At 42.4% G+C, this 25,071-nt stretch overlaps 1 protein-coding gene across 1 annotated transcript in view; it reads right to left on the bottom strand.

Annotated features, from left to right (window-relative positions):
• Positions 1 to 10,615, bottom strand: part of EMB2247 (protein EMBRYO DEFECTIVE 2247) — a 119,207-nt gene extending 108,592 nt beyond the window's left edge. Inside the window, exons 1-4 of the mRNA XM_086824327.1 lie at positions 10,353 to 10,615; positions 10,199 to 10,280; positions 9,988 to 10,114; positions 447 to 530 (exon numbers count right to left, since the gene is read on the bottom strand). Of these exons, the coding sequence (XP_086680453.1) occupies positions 447 to 530; positions 9,988 to 10,114; positions 10,199 to 10,280; positions 10,353 to 10,575 (516 nt within the window). The 5' untranslated portion in view covers positions 10,576 to 10,615. The remainder of the gene's footprint in view (positions 1 to 446; positions 531 to 9,987; positions 10,115 to 10,198; positions 10,281 to 10,352) is intronic.
• Between the last annotated feature and the right edge of the window lie 14,456 nt (positions 10,616 to 25,071).

The raw sequence follows: 25,071 nt of genomic DNA, 5'->3' as shown, positions 1-25,071 counted from the left end.
TTTCCGCAACTTTTGGCTAGGAAACGGAAGTTTCCTGTTACTATGCTACCAAGGCTAATCCCATTAAGATGCAACATGTCACAGTATTAGATGTATAGATCTAGATTAATTTTCACAAATGAGATTTTAAAAAAAAACTTTGCCTTGACATATGAAAACAAGTGTAGCTTAATAAGAAAGAAAAATGGCAACATCCCTTAGAACATTAGCTTTATAAGCATTGTACTAACGTCAAAGACAAGGTAAAGCATGAATTTCACACAGGTGTACTCAAATCAACAAATAGCCATACATTTAAAGAACAACAAATACCACTTTAGCACAAGCATCAACCATCAAAATTCTTCCAAAAGGTATCGAAGCATTAAACTAATATTGCAGAAAAAACCTAAGCACTTCTTATCCCTTTCAGAACAATCTATATAATTTTCTACAGCTGATCCTACCTGTGTAGCAATGCCTGCATGATCTGTGCCGGGAACCCATAGCGTCGGTCTTCCTCTCATTCGCCAATGGCGTATCATTATGTCCTTCACAAGATTAAACGTGATCTCATTTAAGAAAGCTGTAAAAACAGCATGCAAGCAAAGAAAATGGTGTATGAAAGCAAATCCAAGAACAACAATTCCATAGACATAAAAAAAAGCATCCTCTAGAAAAGAGCAACCACTCCAAGTGTCACACAACATCACGCTTTTTTTTGGGGGGGGGGGGGGGGGGGGGGGGAAGAGACTTCTATTAAATATGAAAAAATATAAAAAAGGGAGATTTCAAACCAAACAAGGAGCCCTGTGCTGCCAACAAGGTCCCATATGAGTAGCAGTGAAAAAGATGCCATGATCCCACTCTCTCATAAACTGGTCACACACTCTCTGCAGCCCTCAAAGCTCCTTGGATTCTGGCCCAAGTGCCATGAGGTTTTGGATGGTATCACTCTAAATCCTACAAATGACCTATATATCATAAACCAAAGTATCCTCAATCGCTTCAATGCATCTAGCATTCCAAATGTGCCGGGCTGCAGCCTGCAATGCTAGCAATAATCTCCCATGCACTGTCCAACCTTTGCGTAGGTGGGGTGTATCCTCACTCCAGCGGGTCCTAAAGACGGCACCACCGAGCAACTCCCTATCTGATCATAATGACCAAATCCTTGTCTTTCCCCTCATACCTGAGTGTGGGCCCGACTGTGTGAACCAAATGATAGCACCAAAAGAAATGTAAGCATCCCTCCTCATCCTTCCAAGGAGACGTGCTATCGTAGCCCATAAGCAATGGTAGACTATCTCCGAAGCTTGTGCACATCTCGCGCATGCTGGGTTAACACCAACAACCGATCTCCCCTAGTTGGTGGCGAGCACCACCAAGTAGAGAAACCAAATAAAGGAGGATATATGTGTCCTCCCATAAGAGTGCCACAGCCTCTCCGCCAAAACGTCCTCTGAAAGTCAGGTGTGATGCCATAAGCCTCCCAATGAGGTCTAAGAGTAGGGACTCTCTAAATGTATCCTAGGACAAGATGACTGGCATACCGTACAGTATGACTAACAAGTTGTCCAGTTGTACGACGAGTCCATACAATTCCCCCAATCACTAAACAAGGTTTAGTTGTGGAATTTGCACGTGAGCAGTGTTTGCAAAAGACTACTATGCAGACTAGTCCAAATCAGTTCAGAGTTGTACGAGCAGATGTGGCAGAGCGAGGTGAACACACATTTGAAGTCAAATATGATTTTAGGGTTGGTCGTACAACTGTACGGACTGGTTGTACAACTAAAAAATTAGGGTTTTTTGAAAACGCCTGCAGAATCAAATTCGGGATGGTCTAATGAGTCCCCTGAATGAAGGGTTCGGTCAAATTCAAAGAAAAAACCGTAAAACGGGCTGAAAAACCCTAAACTGTTGAAACCCTACATACCGGCTTGCCTATAGGACGTGGTCCCACATAAGGCCTCAACAAGTTGACATGAAACGCATTATATATTTTCCAATGATCGGGTAATACCAATCTATAAGCCACTTCATTTATCTTCTGTGATTTGGAATGGCCCATAATACCTGTTCGAAATCTTAGGGTATTGGCCTTCTTTACCTGGCCGCTTCCGAATGAAAGAGTGCACAAAGCGGAAGAAAATAAGCACTAGAGTGTGCTAAACAGACTGCAAGAGAGAGAGAGATACAGAGCAACTATCCTGAATATACTGAAGTGATAGTCCCAAGCCAGAGACAGAAGTAGTCTCATGAGTGAGGGAGTAAAAGATAGGCTAGGCAAGATACAAAAGTGAGAGGCCAGCCCACCTATTTATAGGTGCGGAGAGCTGGCCGATTGGATATGCTGAAGCTGGCCGACTGGGCATACTGAAGCAAGCCGACTAGAAAAATGCATCCAAGCTAGGGAAAATCCCAAAAAAATATATAAAATAAGGGGTGGCCAGCCCACAATCAAGGGCCATGCAAAAGGGACCAAAAGAACCCCAAACATGGGCAAAAACTGGGGATGAATGTGCTAACACCCCCTCTCAGCACCAAATGTTGAACATACTCCGATAAGCCGAAGAAGTCGTCCTCTGTCAAAGACAAAAGAATGCAACAACAACAGGTACCAGGAAAGCTCCACAAGCATTCTCCACAGCAACTCAGCTACAAAAGCAACAGAACAAGCTGCCAGGTACACTGCTCCTCTAGAAGAAAACAACCATGTACGCTGCGTCGCGCTGCTCCAAATGTAAACACAGTGCCAGAGAAATCCCTAGAAGCTTGTAGCTCCAAATATCGGTGCCAAACCCAAATGTAAACACAGTGCCAGAGAAATCCCTAGAAGCCTATAGCTCCAAGAAGATAATACCCTCAAAAGAAAGAGTCCATTTGCTCCAACTCTGTTGGAAACATGGATTCTCTCACTTCCCGGGAGGTCACCCATCCCAGTTGTGTTCCTGCGCAAGCACGCTTAACTGAGGTGTTCCACAAATTGGTCTAGCCATCCAAACCCCAAAACCTTAAGATGTTAGGTGACCTCCGGTAATCCAATTTGTAGAAACCTCAACTTGCCAAGATTCAAACCCAATCTCACCACGTGAGCTGGTTCTCTTTAGAAGTGTGGATTGCATCTCCAACACCCCCCCTCAAGCCACACTTTGGTTGAGGTCTTAGCTTCCAACATCACAACCTGGGCTCTGATACCATGTTGGAAACATGGATCCTCTCACTTCCCGGGAGGTTAGGTTGAAATATGCACATATATGCCCAATCTGGAGATGATAATGCCAACAAACATTGTACCAAGAGTAGCCAAATGCTGTACAATAGCATCCTCCTCGAAGGTCGGCATCGCCAGATGTAAGAACTCAACTGCCTCCTCTAAAAACTGATGTCGGGACTCCACAGGCCCAACCAAATCCAAATCCCAATCCTTCAAGCCCTGGAAGTACCACTGTGCCCCAGGCACGATCACGGACACACCTGACCACAATCCAAAATCCTCACACAGAGTAAGGAAAACAGGAACATTCACAGTAGTGGTAACTGAAGCAGTAGTAGCCTCCTCAATAGCATCACACAGCGTAGAAGCATGCTCCTCCATAAAAGGCAAAGGGACCAGCAACACATCCTGGTCACTGGTTGACGAAGAAAGAATCGGAGGCTAAACACCACTGAAAACAATCTGATGCAAAACGCAGACATGAAAAGAGAGTAGAGAGAGAGAGAGATATGCTGGAAATTCAGTATATTAATATGGTACAAAAAGATACCTAATCTACAGCCCTAGGCTGCCTTCATACAAAAGGTGAACATCACCAAAATCTGATCCTAAAGCTGGACCCTAAGGATCCAACTCCTAAAGAGTTGAATGAATCTATCAATGAGCTCATGTGCCCTTATATAGTCTTCTTGAATCAAAGCTGAGCTGGCCGATTGCTGTCAGATCAGCCGATTGGCACTTTTTCCCATAAATAGTAACGCATACAGCCGCCTTGCTCTCCAGTTCAGTCGACCACACCTGTATGCAGCCAATAGCCTCTTGCTTAATTCTGGTACAGCCGACATGCCTTCCTCTTCATGCCCTCCAGCCTTGCTCCAAGTCCACAATGGCCTTGTGCTCCAAAATCCTAACTCTACTTGTCCTTTTTCTAGCTGCCCCTTCTGGATTAGCCCTGAGAAGATACATGAGCATGTCATGCACATGACATCCCCCTCTGCTAAACTTGATGATGGAATTCCAACCTGTTCTTGGATGACTATCATCATCCCAATCTTTTCCCGAAGTCCCTCTGTCATCCATCCATCCCTAGCAACCCTTTTCTCTGAAAGCCCAGCCCAGTCTCCAAAACCACTCTGTCTCAGAATAAGATCTATGCATCTGTTCCATCTAGTCCACAATCCATTCCTGCCCTGACTCTGAACACTATCTTGGTCTTCATTCTTGAGAAATGAGTCTAGCACTCTCACATCACCCCTTGGAGGGTAATCCTCCCTTGGGACCGTTGCCCGAGAACCTATCTGGCTCACAGGATTGCCATCCCCTCTGGCTCTGTGGAACACCACCAACAAACCTCCTGGGAGCTCTTCCCCATTCTGTGCATAAGCAATGGTAGACTATCTCCGAAGCTCGTGCACATCTCGCGCATGCTCGGTTAACACCAGCAACCGATCTCCCCTAGTTGGTGGCGAGCACCACCAAGTAGAGAAAGCCAAATAAAGGAGGATATATGTGTCCTCCTATAAGAGTGCCACAGCCTCTCCGCCAAAACGTCCTCTGAAAGTCAAGTGTGATGCCTTAAGCCTCCCAATGAGGTCTAAGAGTAGGGACTCTCTAAATGTATCCTAGGACAAGATGACCGGCATACCGCACAGTATAACTAAAGGAAGGCATGCTTTTCATCGGGTTGGTAGCATCCCTCCATTCTCACTCACCGGGGCCACAATGCAAATACCTGACAGGGAATCCGCTGTACAGCCAAAGGCTCCAAGCATCTGTGACCATCCCTAGAGGGGGATCAATATAAAAAGTGGTTCCCTACTCCACCAATAACTCAATACGTACCACCAGGCCCTCAGTGATATCCTGCACATCTCATCTCTCCAAATATCATCCATCCCCTACAAAGAAAAAGACCGGTGCATCATTCTCCCCAAGCGTGGGGAGGCCCAAAACCTGTAGTAATACACCTATCCTTGAAGAGACTCCCAGCCCCACAGGACAGGTAGCTGGCATAGAACAAGAGCTAAAAGCAGCAACAACTAATCTCAAGAACCAAGGAGATGAAATGCAAGAGATCCACAGGCTTTGTCTCTCATTGCCCTCTCACTGAAGAGGTCCATTATACCTCATATTACGTCATCCAAGACTACAAAACAAGCTTGTGATACTCTGGTAATCAGACAAGCGACTAGAGTTTCATACTTGAAAAGGCAGCTAGACATTCTCTCCATGAATGAGGGGGATGCCATGTCAAAGCATTTCTCTAAGGTCAAGGACCTGATGAGGTGATCCCTGACAACCGGCTGATCACTACTACTTTGAATTCATTGCCTCCATCATACCTTGGTTTTCCACCTCCCTCAATCTGTCTATGAGAGGAAACCCAATTCTTCTCGTATTTGAGGAGTTGGTGGGTCTACTTTTGCAAGAGGAAAAAACTCTCTGGTATGCGTGGTAGTGATCAAGCATTTGCCTTCAAAGACAAGGGCAAGTGAAGGCATCAAAACAGGGGGAAATCAGCCCAAAGCTGATTATGGAGAGCCATCTAACAAGTCTCAATCTTCATATAAGGGGGAAATCAGCCCAAAGCTGATTATGGAGAGCCATCTAACAAGTCTCAATCTACATATAAGGGGGATGCCAACAAGCCCAAGAAGAATGGCAAATGTCACTATTGCCATAAGGGCATTACATAAATGAATGCAAGAAAAGGCTTGCTAAGGAGAAAAAAGAATCTAGCAATGTGGTTGCAGATGCAAAGAGCAATCTGCTAACTTGGTTCAAGATGACTGGACAATTTTGGCCACATGTATTGATTCGTGACACTTCATGTCAGGATGAACACACATTTGAAGTCAAATCTGACTTTAGGGTTGGTCGTACAACTGTACGGACTCGTTGTACAGTTGTACAACGAGTCCATACAGTTCCCCCAATCACTAAACAAGGTTTAGTTGTGGAATTTGCACATGAGCTTTGTTTGGTAAAAGACCACTATACGGACTAGTCCAAATCAGTTCAGAGTTGTATGGACTGATGCGGCAGAGCGAGGTGAACACAAATTTGAAGTCAAATCTGATTTTAGGGTTGAGCTGTGTTTGGCAAAAGACCACTATACGGACTAGTCCAAATCAGTTCAAAGTTGTACAGACAGGTGCGGCAAAGCGAGGCGAACACACATTTGAAGTCGAATCTGATTTTAGGGTTGGTCGTACAACTCTACGGACTAGTTGTCCAGTTGTACGACCAATCCGTACAGTTCCCCCAATCACTAAACAAGGTTTAGTTGTGGAATTTGCACATGAGTTGTGTTTGGCAAAAGACCACTATACAGACTAGTCCAAATCAATTCAGAGTTGTACGGACAAATGCGGCAAAGCGAGGCGAACACACATTTGAAGTCAAATATGATTTTAGGGTTGGTCGTTCAACTACACGGACTGGTTGTACAACTAAAAAATTAGGGGTTTTTCGAAACGCCTGCAGAATCAAATTCAGGATGGTCTAATGAGTCCCCTGTATGAAGGGTTTGGTCAAATTCAAAGAAAAAACCCTAAAATGGGCAGATTCAGAAGCTCTGATACCAAATGTTGGCCCTCTTGGATGCTAGAGTTAGGTTATGGATAGCAGAGAAGCACACACACTCACACGAAGCAGCACGACTAGGGGCAGGAGTGGGATAAGTACTTGCACGTATATTTAGTGATAAGAAAATGAAGTACAAGTACAAGATATAAAGTGCAATGTTCTTTCACACTAGATGTCCAAGGGGGGAAAACCCAATGGGAAAAAGTGCCCCTAGTAAGCCCATGTTCACACATAGCACTACCAATCTGTAACATCTGTAAGACACCTTCATAAGCTTGCCTTTGTAGCCTGAAGCTTCTTCACATGGTTTCCTGTGATGATCAAAGCATCTACATACAATATAATAAACACAAGCACACCCCCCTCTGAATACATGAGGTAAGCATCAACACTACTTCTTTTGAAACCAACATTAAGAAAGAATGCATCAATGCGACCATATGAGGCTCCTCGGGCTTGTTTCAGCTCGTACAAAGCTTTATGCGACTTGAAGACCATATCCTCCTTGTGTGGCATCTAGAACCCTCAAGGTTTCTCTACATATACCTCCTCTTTGAGATCTCCATATGAAAGATAGGACATTGGGCTGCCAATGCAACCACCATGCGAATAAAACTCATCCTTCGTGTGGGAGCAAAAGTTTCATCAAAGTCAATACCCTCTCCCTCAGGAACCTTTTGCCACAAGATGAGCTTTGAACTTAAAAAACAACTTAACACTCATTGGCAGGCCGCTCTCAAGGTTCTTGGATACTTATATGGTACCTTGGACTATGGTCTCTTTTTCAGAGCAGGCACTAAGCTTGTTGGATACTTTGATGTTGATTGGGCACGTGACCAGGATACCAAGCGGTCCACTTCTCGTTATTGCTTCAGTTAAGGTTCCGGTCTCATTTCCTCGTGATCCAAGAAGTAGGATACGGTCTCAATTTCTTCTACTGAGACTCAGTACCGCACCTATTTGGATACTTGCTACGAGCTGTTATGGTTGATGCAAATGCTGAGTAATCATGATGTTCTTTCAGACTCCTCTCTTCACATTCTTACAGACAGCCAACGTGCCTTGGTGTTGGCTCGAACTTCATCTTTTCATGGCACGACCAAACACATTGAGGTCCATTTTCACTTTATTCGTGAGCTTGTCGCTGATCGCATCATTTCTCTAGAGTATTGCCCCTCTGAGGACAACCTAGCTAGCGTCTTCACCAAACCCCTTCCTTGAGATTCTATTGATCAGCTCCCAACCCTCCAGCATTTATCCCATTTATGTAGCATATTTATCTGATGTATTTTTCACCAGTCATGGGTTTCTTCTACTCGCCGACTTGGCCAATGGCTGCTCCAAGTCTCTCCTCTGCTTCTGCTTGCTGCCTTCAACCATTCTCTCAGTTTGATAGGCTGTTACCCTTGTCTATTGATGGGAGATCAAATCAGCCACCTGTTGAGCATCATTGCCTCAAGAAAGAAAAGACAGAGGACCTTTGGATCAGCCCGCAACATCTTAGGATGTAGGAGAGAGTAAAATTTCAGCTCCACTCATAGGTAGAACAAGGGCTGAATCAAGGAGTGCATCAAGTTCTCAGCATGCAGGTTATGCATGCATGAGTAGTCTGCGTGACATGGATGAGCTTGCTTCATTTGAGGATGGAGAAGAGCATGGGCAGTGGATGACAGCCATGCAGAAATAGTATGAGTGTTTTGAAAAATCATACATAGGATCTGGTAGTCTTGCCTGATGATAAGAATGTGATTGGCACAAAGTGGGTTTACAAAGTAAAAAGAAAGTCGGATGGATCGGTTGACAGATATAATTCTCATCCTACCAAACTTTCAATGTCACAAGGTCTAGCCTCCCTTAATTCTCTTGATTGAGATCCCGCAGCTCAAGTTCCAATGCCTTGACTTTGGAAGCTCGCTCTTCTCCTTCTTTTAAATGCATTGTTCTCCTTCTTCATGGCATCCAATGCATCTCCTTGGCTGTCCAATCTGTCCATGCATATCACAAGGCATTCCTTCCGTTCCTAGTGAAGCCCCGGGGACATGGGATTGGCCAGAGAAGGCACTTTTTTTTTAATGAAAAAAACTTCTATTCCATATGATAAAAACAACACAAGAGTCAACCTCCTCTGACCTGCCCGGGACAACGCTTTTGTCTTCAAGGTTAAAGCCAAAGCCTTTCACTCCCAATCGCACAGCTTTAGCCTCCATATTGAACACATGGGGGAAGATGGACATGCCGCTCCCTTTTGGACACTACACATGTAAGTCTTTGTCAGGTCACTCTACTTGTTCTGAGTTCATCAGCCCCCCATTCAAAGGTCATCCAATTGTAACCTCCTAAATTTGGGTGAGGCCCCTCCCCTCCCTTAAGACAATCCAAGGTACCCAAAATGGCAGGTGCAACCTCACCATTCCCATGGGTGGAACAGCCCTTCCCAACTTTTGACAAAATCACTACACCACACCTGCTAGAGACCCAAGGAACTATAGATGTTCAATGCATGAGCTGAAATACCCCCTAAGAGCATGGACTCACGAGAGATATTACCAGGTATGAAGAGTTGTCCCATGAGCTTCAAGCCCGCATGCGGACGCAATTCCTTCCTTTGAATGAAGGATCTGTTTATCGTACTTTGTTAAAGGTCCAAGGGACCTACGGGGGAATGGCATCCATGCAACCTCGCACGTGGGTCCTACACCCCATGTCACACTTGTGGACTAGTAGTACATAGAGTTTTTGGTCTCATCAACTTAAATTTTGCTTCTATTTTTTTGTTTGCTCCAACTGAAACAAAAAAGTGAGTTCAAGGTGAATTTGCTAACTTGAAGATCTAATGCAAATGTCCTCGGAAGCAAGGGCTTTAGCAAAATATTGGTGGGCAGCTAACAACGGTGCAGACTTGTGGGTGAGGACCTGTATTCAGAAGCCTCCGGTGAATGAAATGTCTTGGTGGGTTTGGTAAGCGCTTTGTAAATGCAAATGCCAGATCAAATGGCCAAAATTCGTGATGCACATGACTCCAAGAGGCTTGCGCAAGGCTTGCGCAGGTTTTAAAAACCGGCTACTTGATGTCAAATGATCTTCTGGGGTCTCTGGGCAGGTTTCCTTTGAAGACGAGGCTTTTATGTGTTTGATGTGTGTATTTTTTTCTTTTGCTTAATTTGATCACACAAAAAAGCAAGTGAAGAGCAAAAACTCACTTCTAAAGTAACAAACATCGCATGGCCCATGTGCAAAGCTCCGGTCACATTTGGAGGCGGCATAGCGACCACGAAAGGCTCGCATTCATTGTTTGCAGCGGGTTTGAAGTAACCCTGGGACTCCCACCTGCAAAACGTAACTTAGCGAGATTTGCTGGGCGGGTTGAGCTACAACACCAAAACAGTTGCAGAAAACGCCCACACAACTAACCAATTGTAAATCCTCTCTTCAGAAGAGAAGTCAAAATTCTTGGCGAGCTCTGGCTGGCTGGAGCTCTCCAGGGAGGGCGCCCCTACATGGAAAAACAAGAAGGTTAGCCGAACACAAATTATGAATCAGGGTTCTACACAGGTCAGGGTTTTACCTTCATGGAGTTGGGCTCTTGGGCTTCGGATGATGGGCCAGGTGGGGCTTCTTGTAGTCGGGGCTTGCATGAGATGGGAGAGGCCACGGTGCTTGGCTGAAGACGATGAGGTGAGAAATGGAGAGCCCAAGCAAGACAAAGAGCTCCATGAGGAGTAGTAGGAAGGGGCGAATGCGAGAGGCCTCGTGAGCTTCAGCGGTACAGAAGCTGGAGGAGATACCATAGCTACCAAGCCCTCCACCACCTATACGATTTTTATCATTATCATATATCATATGGAAGTCACTTATTGACGTCACATATCATCATCATGCCACCAATTGCATTTAGTTAGTTCCACTAACACATTTCACAGGCGTTTGACAATGATGCGCAAGTGTTGCTTCCATTCCCAATCAAAAAGCCACAAAATTAAGGGTCCAAACATATTCAAACTTACAGATCACTCACCACACCATCCATAGAATAAATCAAGAAGCAAGACTGTAGAAGCGCAATGGCTCCTCCCCCGGAGCAGTGCCAAAAATATTATGGCCCGTTTCGGCTCTCTCCAAAACTCTTTAATATCTCTCATTCACAAAGAAAATAAGAACAAGACGCAGCATGTCGTGGAAAACTTACCAATATGCCGGATGTAACCCTCTCTTCTTTCAAAGAGTTTTACATCATGGTACTTCTCCCAATCGTGAGGGTGTTTGGCTTGCAATACTCGCTACAGTGCCCTTGAGGGTTGGCCGCCCTAGCCTAATCGATTAAGCAGATTATCTACCAACTCATCCATGCTCATGCCTTTAACTAGAAGGTGATGGTTGGGCTAGCCGTAGATCTTTCAATAATGCATCCCATATCTCTTGGTTTGTGTGAATGACTTCTAATCTTGCAGATTGTCTACTATGTCTACTGCCTCACACCAAATCGAGGGCAACACTCATCAAAGATGGTGTCTAGACATGTAGATATGGTCATGAAACCTATTTCTCTTGAGACCAAATCAATCGATTGATAAAAAGTCATTGGTCATTCAGCCTTCTTTCTCTGGAACTACATCTCATATTGAAATACTTTGCTCTGGCAATTTAGTCCCAAATGGTTTCAGCTTCATCCTCCTTGAGGTTATAGCTTTGAGTAATGGGACTTCATATATGGCTCCATTGGATAAGAATTCCACAATGAAAGTATGTCTCAAGACTTCATAATTGGCCTTTTCAAGTGGGTTTAGTGCGATAAACCACTGGCCTCTGGCCCGCTTTGCCAAGCCTTTAAAGTCCAAATGAAAGTATGTCTCAAGACTTCATAATTGGCCTTTTCAAGTGGGTTTAGTGCGATAAACCACTGGCCTCTGGCCCGCTTTGCCAAGCCTTTAAAGTCCAAATGAGCAAATCTTGGTGGGATCATCGATCCTTCCCATGGCTTTACAAACTTGATTGAACTTCTCCAAGTAATATTCAATGGGATCTCTAGTTCCATCACATTTGGTCATCGGCCTTGAGATGTGATTAGCTCAGTTTTTCCCATATATGGGCCTCTAGGATGGCAACCCCCTTTCCCATTCAAATGTCATCCTCAACATGTCTTCTACATATTCACAGGGTAGTAGAACATAAGGGAATGGTTGTCTATAACCCTATATCTCTAGATTAAGAGTTTCAAGCTCCATGGGGTTAGGCTGCCATATAATTTCCAATGCATTAATTTTATGCATGTGTGGCTTTAAGGTTGTTGGATTGCAATCCATTAGATGCTTGCCCTTATGGAACATCAATGCTCGAAGTGGCAACTAGGACAGGTGTTGGAAATCAATGCTCCACCCTCATATTGTAGTGTCCAAGCACCGACTAGCTCATGTTTATACACTGGCTAGCTCATGTTTGTACACCCCCATTATGAGGAGTAGCCATGGTTGAGAGATGCTCAGATGCCCAACATCCTCCTATTCACAAGGAAAGGTAGCCTAAGTAGGCCAGATGACATGCTGTCAAATTGGCTACATGCTACAAGGAACAATCGTTATCTCATAATGGTGGTCCGTACATGGAGAAGGTAGATTTTACCCTTCATTAACCACTCCATAGGTTACCATGGTTTTACCCCCCAACCTATCATAAGGCGCTTTGCCATCTTGCCCACTCAAATGGGCCCTCATCTCTTGTAAGATAACATTGGAACATGTAAAGTACTCTTAACATGTGCTTAATGTCAAATAGGGAAAGTCTATGGACTCCATGTACATAGTTGCTTAAGACTAGTAATAGAGGCTAGACCATTTTTAAGTTTGGTTGGCTCAGTGTAAAAATTAGTCATTTGTATATAATCCATTTTTGACAATAAGTAATACACAATCATTCCCTTGTAATAGCTTACTTATAAGCTCCATTTATCTCTTCTTGCTCTCTTGTATGCTATTGATTTATGCATGCTAAATGGATGCTTACTCGAATAGGTTTGCTTAGGCAAGGTAAAAAATGTTGCCATATATATATAGGCAGTGATGTGTGTGAACACACTTAGGACCGCCGGGGCACTTTTTCCCTCTTTAGGAGGTTTTTTCCCCCGGCTTGTATATACGCCCATCCTTCTAGGGCTAACTTATCTTTTGTACATTGACACAATCTAATACACTGTGTGTTGTGTGCATTCTTGCTTCTTCTTCTCCAAGCTTTGTGTGCTTTCCTGCAACCCTAATTCCAACAATTGGTATCAGAGCAGGCATCGGCTCCCAGGGCTACGCCGCGGGCACCCTCCGACTCACGTTCTCCGATTGAGGTGAGCTTTCACGAGCGCTTGCAGGTCCCTATACTCTGCAAATATGCCCTTAGGGCTTTGCGTTCTCAGAATTTGCATATGAGGTCGTTTCGGGCTTCGTTTTTGCATTTCAAGTTCTGCACAGGTGTTCGTCATTTTCTGTAGAAATTTCGACAGTGCAGTTTTCTGCAAAACAGGCATACGTATTCTATTGTGGACCGTGCTACATTGCACAAGTTGTTTTGTGTTCAGTATTTGCTTCATTACAGGTAGCTTTTGCATCAGTTTCAGTCAGTGGCCATGGCAGATAACAGCAATGATGTATTTCGCATGTTGTCTGCTGAAGACAAACTGGATGGAGACAGCAACTACCCACTTTGGGCATACATGATGCAGCATGTTTTGGTTGCAAAAGGAGTGTGGAACATTGTGCAGGGTATGCATGTACGTCCAGGTTCTGTGGATGTAGGATCTGTTGAGGATGTTGCAGGTTCTAGCAGCTCTACTGTTGCTGTTGTTTTACCCATTGCTGAACAAGCTCGTTGGGATGGTAAAGATACGCAGGCTCATCCCTTGATTGCACTTTCTGTCAAATGTAACATCACCCCACATATTCGTTCAGCTAAAACAGTAAAACAGGCTTGGGATATTCTAGCTGGTTTGTATGCAGGTCGTAACGAGGCAAAAATCGCTTATCTGCGTAAAGAGCTAGAATTGAAGATTATGCAGGAAGATGATGACATGAATGTTTTTCTTGCTGAGATTAAAGATCTCAAAGAATAGTTGATTTCTGCAGGTGAGATTATTCCTGATCATTCTCTTGTGCAGACTGTTCTTGATGCTTTACCTGAGACATATCAGACTTTTGCTTCCATGTGGAGACTTCTTAATGAGGACAGACCTGATGCTATCAAGTATGATACTTTAGTCAACAAGCTCTTGCAAGAAGCGCAGTCCAGGCAAAACAGGGCCAGGCAACGTGCAGTTGATCAAGCATTTATTGCTGCCCCAGCAGCAGAGAAGAAGTGGTAAGGCAGCCCCTTCCACTGTTTCTTCTCCTATTAGTAGGTCTGCAACTTCTTCTCCTTCCACAGGTAGCAACAATAAGTCTGAGAAGGCTCTTGATAAAGGCAAGAAAAAGACCAGGTGCAACTATTGTAAGTCATTAAGAATTGCCCTAAGCTAAAGGCTAAAGAGGCAAAGAAGAAAGAGTCAAATGCAGCCACAATAGCGGATGCTTCTACAAATGCAGATTCTGCAAATGTTGTGCAGGATACAGAATGGGCATTTAGCGTGTATTGCTAGTATGACCCATCTGTACATGATGCATGTTTGGCAGTTTCTGTTGACTCTCATGTTTGGTATTTTGACAGTGGTGCTACAAAGCACATTACCTCACATCGTGATATGTTCACTTGTCTTGAGGCTGTCTCTAATGGGAATACTGTCACATGTGCCAATAATGCTTCTTACCCAATGAAGGGCATTGGTAAAATTATGCTTACTGTTGCAAATGGCAGCGCTTTCACACTTTCAGATGCTTTGTATGTGCCAGGGATAAAGAAGAATCTATTGTCTGTCTCTGCGCTTGCTAGACTTGGATTTGTAGTCAAATTTGTGGATGACAGATGTACTGTTCATGATTTGACTTCTGGTGATACGATTATTGCATCTGGCACCTTGTTTCGTGGGCTGTATAGGCTCAATTCTTATGACAAGTGTGTGGAAGATTCAGCAAATGCAGTTTCTGATGAAAAGGCAGTTTCGGATGCAAAACTATGGCATGCTCGTTTTGGTCATCTGAACTTTGCTAGTTTGCTGCGTTTGCAGGAATTTGATATGGTTGCTTCATTGCCCCCTCTTGAGGCACCATTGAAACATGTTTGTGAAGGCTGTATTTTGGGCAAAATGCAACGTTCTGCCTTTCCAAAGGATGGTTTTGTGCGGGCCACTCGCAAATTGCAACTTGTACATAGTGATGTATGTGGGCCTATGCAAACTCCGTCATTTGGTAAACACTTGTACTTCGTGACTTTCATTGATGATTACTCAAGGCATGCATGGGTATATCCACTGAAGGCAAAGTCCGAAGTGTTTTTGTGCTTCAAACAGTTTTTTCTTATGGTTGAAAATGTATCCAATTGTACTGTGGGCACCCTCCGTTCTGATCGAGGGGGGGAGTACATGTCTAAAGAGTTTGATGCATTTCTGGCTAGTCGTGGGATAAAACACCAATGTACAGTGCCATATACCCCTCAGCAAAATGGTGTTGCTGAGAGAAAAAACAGGTCACTTATGGAGATGGCACGATGTATGGTTAAGACCCAAGGTTTGTCACATGCATTTTGGCTTGAGGCTGTCATGTGTGCTGCATATGTACTCAACAGGTATCCCACTAAGGCCTTGCAGTCTATTACTCCATACGAAGCTTGGCATGGCAGAAAGCCTTCTATTAGTCACTTACGTGTCTTTGGTTTCTTGGCCTATGCTTTAGTGCCTGTGCAACAACGCAGAAAATTGGATGATAAGGCTGGCAAATGCATTTTTGTTGGTTACTGTGCTGAGAGCAAGGGTTACAGATTGTATCATCCACAGTCAAAGCGTATCTTGATTAGTCGAGATGTTGTTTTTGTGGAAGATGCTGTGCAGCCTTTGTTATCATGTACCAAAGAGACAGGTGTGAGCTCACGGGATGTATTTGATACATTGTTGCCTCTGTTTACAGGTGGGAATTCAAATGTAAGTCCTAATGAGGCAAATATTCAACCTATGCAGATTTCAAACGACATCATAGATCAGCCTATTTCTGATGCAGATTTACAGGATGTAATTCATGAGGATAGGGCTGAAAATGAGCAGGCTAGAGGTATGCCAAAATGGCTGGTGCAAACCTTGCGTGATAGTAAGATTGATGTACCTATGTGACTAGTCGTACTCGTTCAGGTTTTCAGCATGCCTCTTATACATCAGATTGTTATGCTTTGGCTATGTCTAGTATGTGTGAAGAGGAAGAACCTCTTTCATTTGATGAGGCACGAAATTCAAAAAATTGGTTGGCTGCAATGCAAAGTGAATATGATGCTATAATGAAGAATGGTACATGGTCTTTGTGTGATTTGCCTATTGGTAAAAAGGCCATTGGATGTAAGTGGGTTTTTAAGTTGAAACGAAAGCCAGATGGTAGTGTTGATCGCTATAAGACTAGACTTGTTGCAAAGGGTTATGCTCAAGAAAAGGGCATTGATTTTGATGAGACCTTTGCTCCCACTTGTCGTATGACTACCATTCATAGCATTTGTGCATTGGTAGCTCATAATGGTTGGAATGTACATCAGTTGGACATAAAGACTGCATTCTTGAATGGAGATTTGCATGAGGAGGTGTATGTATCGCAGCCTCGTGGTTTTGTTCAAAGAGGGCACGAAAACAAAGTGTGCAGGTTGAAAAAGGCTTTATATGGTTTAAAACAAGCTCCACGAGCTTGGTATGAAAAGATACATGCATATTTGACTGCACGTGGTTTTCAGAATAGTCCAACAGAAAGCACTTTGTATGTTAAACGTGTGGATGATGTACATCTAATCATTGCTCTCTATGTCGATGACATGCTGCTCACAGGACCAAATGAGACTCATATTGCTGATTTTAAGGCTGATTTGAATGCCTCTTTGCAGCTGTCAGATTTGGGGCATTTGCATCATTATTTGGGGATACAATTTAAGCAGTGTGATGGAGGTATTACTTTGTGTCAGACAAAGTATATTGAGACATTGTTGCGGAGATTTGGCCTTGAAGACTGCAAGCCTATTGCTACTCCAATGGAGACAGGTTTGAAGTTGAGTCTTCATGATGCTGGAGATCACTTTGATGTCACACTCTATCAGACAGCTGTTGGTTGCCTCATTTATGTATGCATTACGAGGCCGGACATTCAGTTTGCAGTCTCATAGGTGAGCAGGTTTATGCATAGCCCAGGGTCTCAGCATTGGAAGGCAGTTAAACGCATCTTTCGCTACTTGAGTGGCACCATACATCTTGGGCTGTTTTATCCCAAGGGGGGATCGTTGCCGCCAGATTTACATGCTTTTTCGGACTCAGATTGGGCTCGTTGCTATGACACAAGAGTGTCCACAAGTGGTTTTTGTTTCATGCTCGGTAGCTCATGCATATCTTGGTTGAGCAAGAAGCAACCTACTGTGGCCACTTCTAGTTGTGAAGCTGAGTACAGGGCAGCTTTTACAGCTACGGTTGAGTGTGTGTGGCTCAGACGGCTTATGGTGGCTGACTTGGGTGTTGGACAGGAGTCTGCCACCTCTATCTTCACTGACAGTCAGAGCGCATTGGCAGTTGCAAGAAACCCAGTTTTTCATGCTCGCACAAAGCACATTGAGGTGCATTATCACTATGTCAGGGAGAGACTCTCAGTAGGAGAGATCAGCTTGGCCTATGTGCCAACACAGGACAACCTCGCCGATCTTTTCACAAAGGCGCTTCCTCGTGAGAAGTTCGAAGCTTTCCGCAAAGCTTTGGGCTTGCTCCCCTTTGTGGACTGATCTACTTCGGGCATGGCACTCCCCTATACATGAGTGCTAGCTCTCGTTCACGCCATCACTCCCAGGGGAGATTTGTTGCCATATATATATAGGCAGTGATGTGTGTGAACACACTTAGGACCGCCGGGGCACTTTTTCCCTCTTTAGGAGGTTTTTTCCCCCGGCTTGTATATACGCCCATCCTTCTAGGGCTAACTTATCTTTTGTACATTGACACAATCTAATACATTGTGTGTTGTGTGCATTCTTGCTTCTTCTTCTCCAAGCTTTGTGTGCTTTCCTGCAACCCTAATTCCAACAAAAAATAAGACACTGGTAAAATAAGACGGGTTGGTGAATGTTTTTATATATGAACCCATAAACTTTATAAACTTGGGCGAATCTTTGAAATTTTCTAGCTTATATAGTAGTTCATAGTGTACTTTTGGCGAATTTGTCTCCAAAACCTAGAAAAAACTATAAAATTATGGGCATGTTTTCCTAAAAAAGTTTCATGTCAAATAGTCAGACAATATCAAAGACCCCTCTAAAATAGCCCTTAGGCTAAAATAGCCTCTATTTTTTTCCTTGCTTGTAGGTTTCCCTCTTCTAGTAGCTTCTTCTTCCCCTGCCTATTGTGAGAGAGAACCATCACAAAGAACCACCTCTTTTTGCTTTCATCAAGGCATTGAGAGCTCTACCTTTACTCCATTCACAAAGGAGCATTCTAGTGTGACAACAGAGTGAGGATGCGACAGACGAGCTAGTGCACCCATATAGGGAAGTTGGAGTTTGTGTCTCTAAGGCAAGACCCAACGACACATGCTTCAGTAAGGCTAAGGTAAGCTCTTGACTTGAACATATTTTGGTGCCACAGACTAGCCTAGGGCTTAGCTCTGTTTATTCGTCCATTCCAGGCTATTGGGATCACCCAATATTACCTAGTGCTGATTAGGCGGTCAAACTCCAAAAAACATATGGTTTTGGAGTCATTGGATGTGTTTGCTTGTTGTTTTTTATTTTTCTTTGAAGTTTGTTTTCATTAGGGCATTCTAGTTTCATCTATTGGAAGGGTAATACCCTGGTTCATTGGTGATTTGCATGAAATTTGAGAGTGAGAGCAAGAACCACCTCTCGCCACCTCCCTCTCGCTCACATCACTACTACGGTCACAAGAACCCTCCCTCTTTCCTAACCTCCTGTAACACCACCTTCATTGATATCCCAAGTGTGTTGCCTCGGCATGCCCACAAGGCACCTACCCAAGCACCATCCCATCAGTAACTTCAAAGCCCTACCACATCTACCGTTAGCACAACCACGTCAAAGCATCTCTCGTAACCTGAGAAAGCTAGAAGCCCCCCCATGAGAAGATTGAGCCGTTGCGCCAACCTCGAAGCTGGCACAACTGTAAGTAACCATGTGGTACACCAAGACTGACACCGACAACAAGGCAATGCCACCATCACTAGCGAGAAGATGTACCTCACCCGGCCTCTACCAGCATTCCAACAAGTGACGAGACGATCAATGTGCAACACCTATGTCCCCATTCTTCTTGACACTGGTAAGTGAAGGTAAAACACTTCTCACCCTCCTTTTACAACTTATTTTAGCTCCCCACTTAGTGATGGGTAGAGTTCTCCCTATAGAAGGGAGCGCCACTATTAAAACGGATCTTTACTCCAAGTCAATTTGCCATATAATTTAATTCAACAAATATCTTTCAATGACCAATTGCCATAGTGTATGAAATATAATTAAAACACATAGGCAAATAAGAGAGAGAGAAAAACCATAAGAACACGACACAAGATTGGGTTTAATCTCCCCTCCATGTGTGAGGCTGTCTCCACGAGATGGGCATTTTCATCATATTGCAAATTTTTTCCCTTGAGTAAATAATAGAGTGCACATACGTAATTGGGCTTTGGTTTTACCAAAATTGGCAAGAAACTTATCCTTTTTGCACCTTTGTGCCTTCCATCATAAACTTTGTTCACATGCACTTAAATGTCCACACCCATACACACAATGGGCAGTTTTTTTTTAATCAAATCATGGCGTACACGGCCATAAAATAACCATATGAACTAATAATCCAACCTCTTCACCTATCTCACAAACGTAAACATATTAGTTGTTCCAATTAATTGTTACACCTCAATAATTAATCAATATGAAACATTAATAGGCACACACACACACACGCACACACACACACGCACACACACACCATTTGCACCTTGTGTAACCTTTAAATAAATTAGCAAACTAAAGTGCTCCTTGTGCACATATTTACCACTTGCACCTTATGTAACCTTTAAATAATTTGCTCGCACATTCATCTTAGGGGTTGGTTCTTGCACACATATTCCTCAGGCATATATTCTTTCTAAAATATTAAGCTTCAAAAATATAATAAATTTTATAGCCATAATAGTCCTCCTATTTGAAGAGCAACTGCCCTCAATTGTGTAAAGGATTTGAACACCTCATTCGATACCCTCATATTCATCACCTATACTCATTATCAAATAAATATGTTAGGTGATAGGTAGTCAAACACAAACAATAAATATGTTAGGTGATAGGTAGTCAAACACAAACAATAAAAATCATTAGCAAGTAACCTAAAGATGTTCCATCAAGAAATTCTATGTGTAGTAATTTCTAGTGTCCCATACCACCAAAAAATACTGCACATAAGTATCTCTATCAGAAATAAGGTTAGAGATATGTATGCATCAAGATTTCTCACCTAAGATTCATTCTTATGTCCAATTCATTGTGAAAATTTCGTAAAGTAAAGTTCAAGATGGAAGGGCCAGTTCCCTCAAGAAGATCTACTCTTATGCATAAAATCTCTTCCTTGAAACTAAGAAAATTTGAAGTAATACCTCATTTCACTAAATGTGGTTATTATTGTTTACAAAACTTCGAAAGAAGAAATGAAGTAATGAAAATCTATTTAACAATTGTTGAATTAAGCTTTGAAATATGTTAGATTTCCTAAGAAAATTAGCAATAAATACTCTATAGTTTCTGTTGGATATGCTCCATCACATGAACACATAAACATCCCCTTGGTATAGTTTAAACTCAAAGGTTATCAAGGTATTAGCATTGGCTCCTTTTACTCATGTAACAAGGTCATAAAGCCACCATAAACAACACGCCTTCATCCACCATCCTTGGAGAGATTCTTGGAGGAAAGAGGTGGAGAAAATCAAGGAATTAATACAGGAGGGGATTATGGAGAAAGATTAGTACCTAATCACTTGTTAACCTCGTGTATCCAAAGCCCATTTAAGAGGCATCAAATTAATGGAATCTGGCATCTTTTACTCTCTATCATTTGTAGCATTACACCCGAATACAGCCATGCAGCCATCATGCCATTAAGCCTTTAATTAAGGCTTTGTGTAAAGCCTTAATTAAAGGCTTTGTGTAAAGCCTTTTCATAAGGTTTATAAGCCTTAGTATAATAAGGCCTTTTTTTTTTAAATCAAACAGTTTCTCATCTGCTTAGCATGGCCGCGCCTTGGTGAACCCAGCTCCGCTTAGCTCAGCCAGATCTACAACAACAAAATACAAGGTGATTTTCTTTAAAGGGCAAGTCTTTGAACACTCTTTGCAATACTCTTTGAATTATTGATGATATGACTAGCTCATGTCAAGAAATCATACAAATTTCATCTGACTCAGAAGCTTATGTATATCAGCCACCTAAACGAACTCTTAAGCCTAGGAAAAGAGTGATTAAAAAATCAAAACCAAGGCTCGATAGAAAACCATGGTATTTTAACTATGCCAAATACATTGGTTTAGGTGATTTTCTTGCCCCACAAATATGCATTTGTATGGACCTAGAATGGATAACTAACCTCTTTCTAACTCATTTTCCTTGTACAAGGCATTAGACATTGCTTGAAGAGAGTCTCTCAAGTAAGACCTTGCCATCATGTCTAAAACTTCACAATTAGAAAGATTTACTGGGGGAAATTTTCATACTTGGCAGACTAGGCACAAGTTTATCATTCAAAAGAAAGATTTGTGGAAAGTAATTACTACATGTGAAAATGATGACCTACCACAAGGGAAGGAAAAGCACAATGGGAACTCTGTGACACTATTTCACTTGCTATTTTAGCACTTGGGCTCAGTGATCAATATTTGCATCATATTTCAAACATAGAGTCGGCTAAAATAGCATGGGAAACTCTTGATAGACTCTTTGGTGCTAGTGGAAACAATTCAAAGATAAATCTGAAGTTACAAATCTTTAGGCTCACTATGAAGACTGGAGACTTCTTTCCCAATCATCTTAATAAGATGAAAAGTCTCCTTACACAACTAGCAGATATCAAGGCACATGTCAATGATGAAGATACAATAGCTTTATTACTAAACAGTATGCCTGAAGCCTGAAGAATATGATAATAGTGTAACTACACTTCTGAATGTTTCGGATCTCAAAATTCAAGATGTGGAGTCCTCTCTTATGGAATAATATAAAAAGAAACAACTACGACATGAAGCCTTTAAAGAGAAGCTGATGAATCAAGCATATGTCACTCAAAAGAAGAATCTCAAACCTCCTCAATGCACTCATTGTGGTAGGATTGGCCATCTTACAAAGAATTGTTAACACAAGGATAAACCAAAGCTTCAATGCACAACATGTGGAAAGCTAGGACATCTTGTAGAAAAATGCTACAACAATAAGGGTGAAGCAAACATTGCTAGCACCTCTACACTTGAAGCAAACGTTGCACTATACAACCATGTAAATGCCTCTTATGATGATGAAGAGGCATCACGGGCTCTTTAAAGCCATGTAATGCTCTCCATTTTCCACATGTAAAACCACCTCTAACCACCGATGATGTTGTTACAGGTATATATTTTATCATATTTTTGATGAATTAATAATTGTAGAAAAATATGCTTAATTTAATTTGTGCAGGATTCAACTTAATGGAATGTACGAAGGTGCAGGATTCAACTTAATGGAATGTGCGAAAGTGCACAAGATTATTATATATGCAAATGTGCACAAAGTTATTTATGTAACAAGGCCCATTAACAATTATATTTGGGCAAAGGTTTCTATATGTACAAACCTTAGGAGATTTCATATGGTTAATAATATGTAAAGCAATACCCCTAAAGTGGGAGAAGTAAGCCCAATTTGTACGCACATCTATTCTTAGCTCCTTGGGCTATTTTTATGAATACAATTCTCTAAATACTTATGTCGTGGAAGTGGAGCTACACGGCATGGGGGGGAGATTGCACCCAATCTTGTCTTGATGGTGACGTTATTCTATTTCTCTTGCCTTATGTTATGATATGTTATTTGAATTCAATTTAATTCAATTTAATTCAAGTCTTCAAGTCTTTGTTTTAATTTTTGATATATTTTGTGAGTTTTTAATTATTTCTTCAAGAAGTACAAAAGAGTCCCGTGATAGTGGTATCAGAGCTTTGGTTTAATTTAATCTTCTTGAAGCTGGTCAAAGACTTGTGGACAAAGAGGTGAAAGAGATAGACATAGGTGATTTTAATATATTTTTAAATTTCTTAAATCTATACAGGATTAAGGAGAACCCCACCTCCCTCCACGTGGGCAAAGGAGGTGGGACTTTTTCAAAATAACCACTCCTCCTGCAAGAGCCAAATCTCACATCTTCCAATGCAATTTTGAATTTGAATCTAAGAAGATCTCATCTCACATCTTTCAATGAAATCTTTGTATACATGCTTACATACCTATAGATACACACACTTATATATATTATGTATGTGTATCTATAGGTATGTAAGCATGTATATATAAATAGTGTGCATGTGCATGTATGTGTGTGTGTGTGTGTGTGTGTGTGTGTGAGAGAGAGAGAGAGAGAGAGAGAGAGAGAGAGAGAGAGAGAGATTACATGTAAGATACATTTATTTGAGAGTGAGCACACCTCACCACTCATCCCTACCATTAAAATTTAATCTAAAATTTAATTAATTAAAATTATATATATGTGTGTAAATCTATTTAAGTGTGTGTGTGTGTGTGAGAGAGAGAGAGATAGAGTTTCTATGTGAGAGAGTGTGCGTGAAGACAGAGAGAGAGAGAGAGAGTGTGTGTGTGTGTGTGTGCATGAGAGAGGGAGAGAGAGAGGCTGAGAATTTATATGTAGGAGATAGTTTGTGTGGGAGGAGATAGTCTGTGTTTTCATTAGTGTATGTGCGGTGTGTACATGTGTGTGTGTGTGTGTGTGTGTGTGAGAGAGAGAGAGAGAGAGAGAGAGACGACAGATAATTTCTACGCAGGAGATAGTTTGTGTGGGAGGAGAGAGTGTGCGTTTAGATTAGTGTATGTGCGGTGTGTACATGTTTGTGTGTGTGTGTGTGTGTGTGTGTGAGAGAGAGAGAGAGAGAGAGAGAGAGAGACGACAGATAATTTCTACGCAGGAGATAGTTTGTGTGGGAGGAGAGAGTGTGCGTTTAGATTAGTGTATGTGCGGTGTGTACATGTTTGTGTGTGTGTGTGTGTGTGTGTGTGTGTGTGTGTGTGTGTGTGAGAGAGAGAGAGAGAGAGAGAGAGAGAGAGTATATGCATGCATGTGTGTACATCTGCATCTATGTGTAGAATGTGCGAGCGAGAGAAAGAGTGCGATGGGGAAGACCTGGAGAGAGAGAGAGAGAGAGAGAGAGAGAGAGAGAGAGAGAGAGAGAGATGTAATGAGGGAGGGTGAAAAGAGAGAGAAAGAGAGTGAGAGAGAGAGAATAAAAAGTATCTTTATATATAAATAGTGTGCATGTGCATGTGTGTGTGTGTGTGTGTGTGTGAGAGAGAGAGAGAGAGAGAGAGAGAGAGAGAGAGAGAGAGATTACATGTAAGATGCATTTATTTGAGAGTGAGCACACCTCACTACTCATCCCTACCATTAAAATTTAATCTAAAATTTAATTAATTAAAATTATATATATGTGTGTAAATCTATTTAAGTGTGTGTGTGTGTGTGTGTGTGAGAGAGAGAGAGAGAGAGAGAGAGAGAGAGAGAGTTTCTATGTGAGAGAGTGTGCGTGAAGACAGAGAGAGAGAGAGAGAGAGTGTGTGTGTGTGTGCATGAGAGAGAGAGAGAGAGAGAGAGAGAGAGAGAGAGGCTGAGAATTTCTATGTAGGAGATAGTTTGTGTGGGAGGAGATAGTGTGTGTTTTCATTAGTGTATGTGCGGTGTGTACATGTGTATGTGTGTGTGTGTGTGTGTGTGTGTGAGAGAGAGAGAGAGAGAGAGAGAGAGAGAGAGATGACATATAATTTCTACGTAGGAGATAGTTTGTGTGGGAGGAGAGAGTGTGCGTTTAGATTAGTGTATGTGCGGTGTATACATGTGTGTGTGTGTGTGTGTGTGTGAGAGAGAGAGAGAGAGAGAGAGAGAGAGAGA

This window comes from Cibotium barometz, chromosome 30 (genome assembly GCF_041138505.1).
Source record: "Cibotium barometz isolate CiBa-2024 chromosome 30, ASM4113850v1, whole genome shotgun sequence".
NCBI lineage: Eukaryota > Viridiplantae > Streptophyta > Polypodiopsida > Cyatheales > Cibotiaceae > Cibotium > Cibotium barometz.
This window is presented reverse-complemented; position numbering and strand designations above follow the sequence as displayed.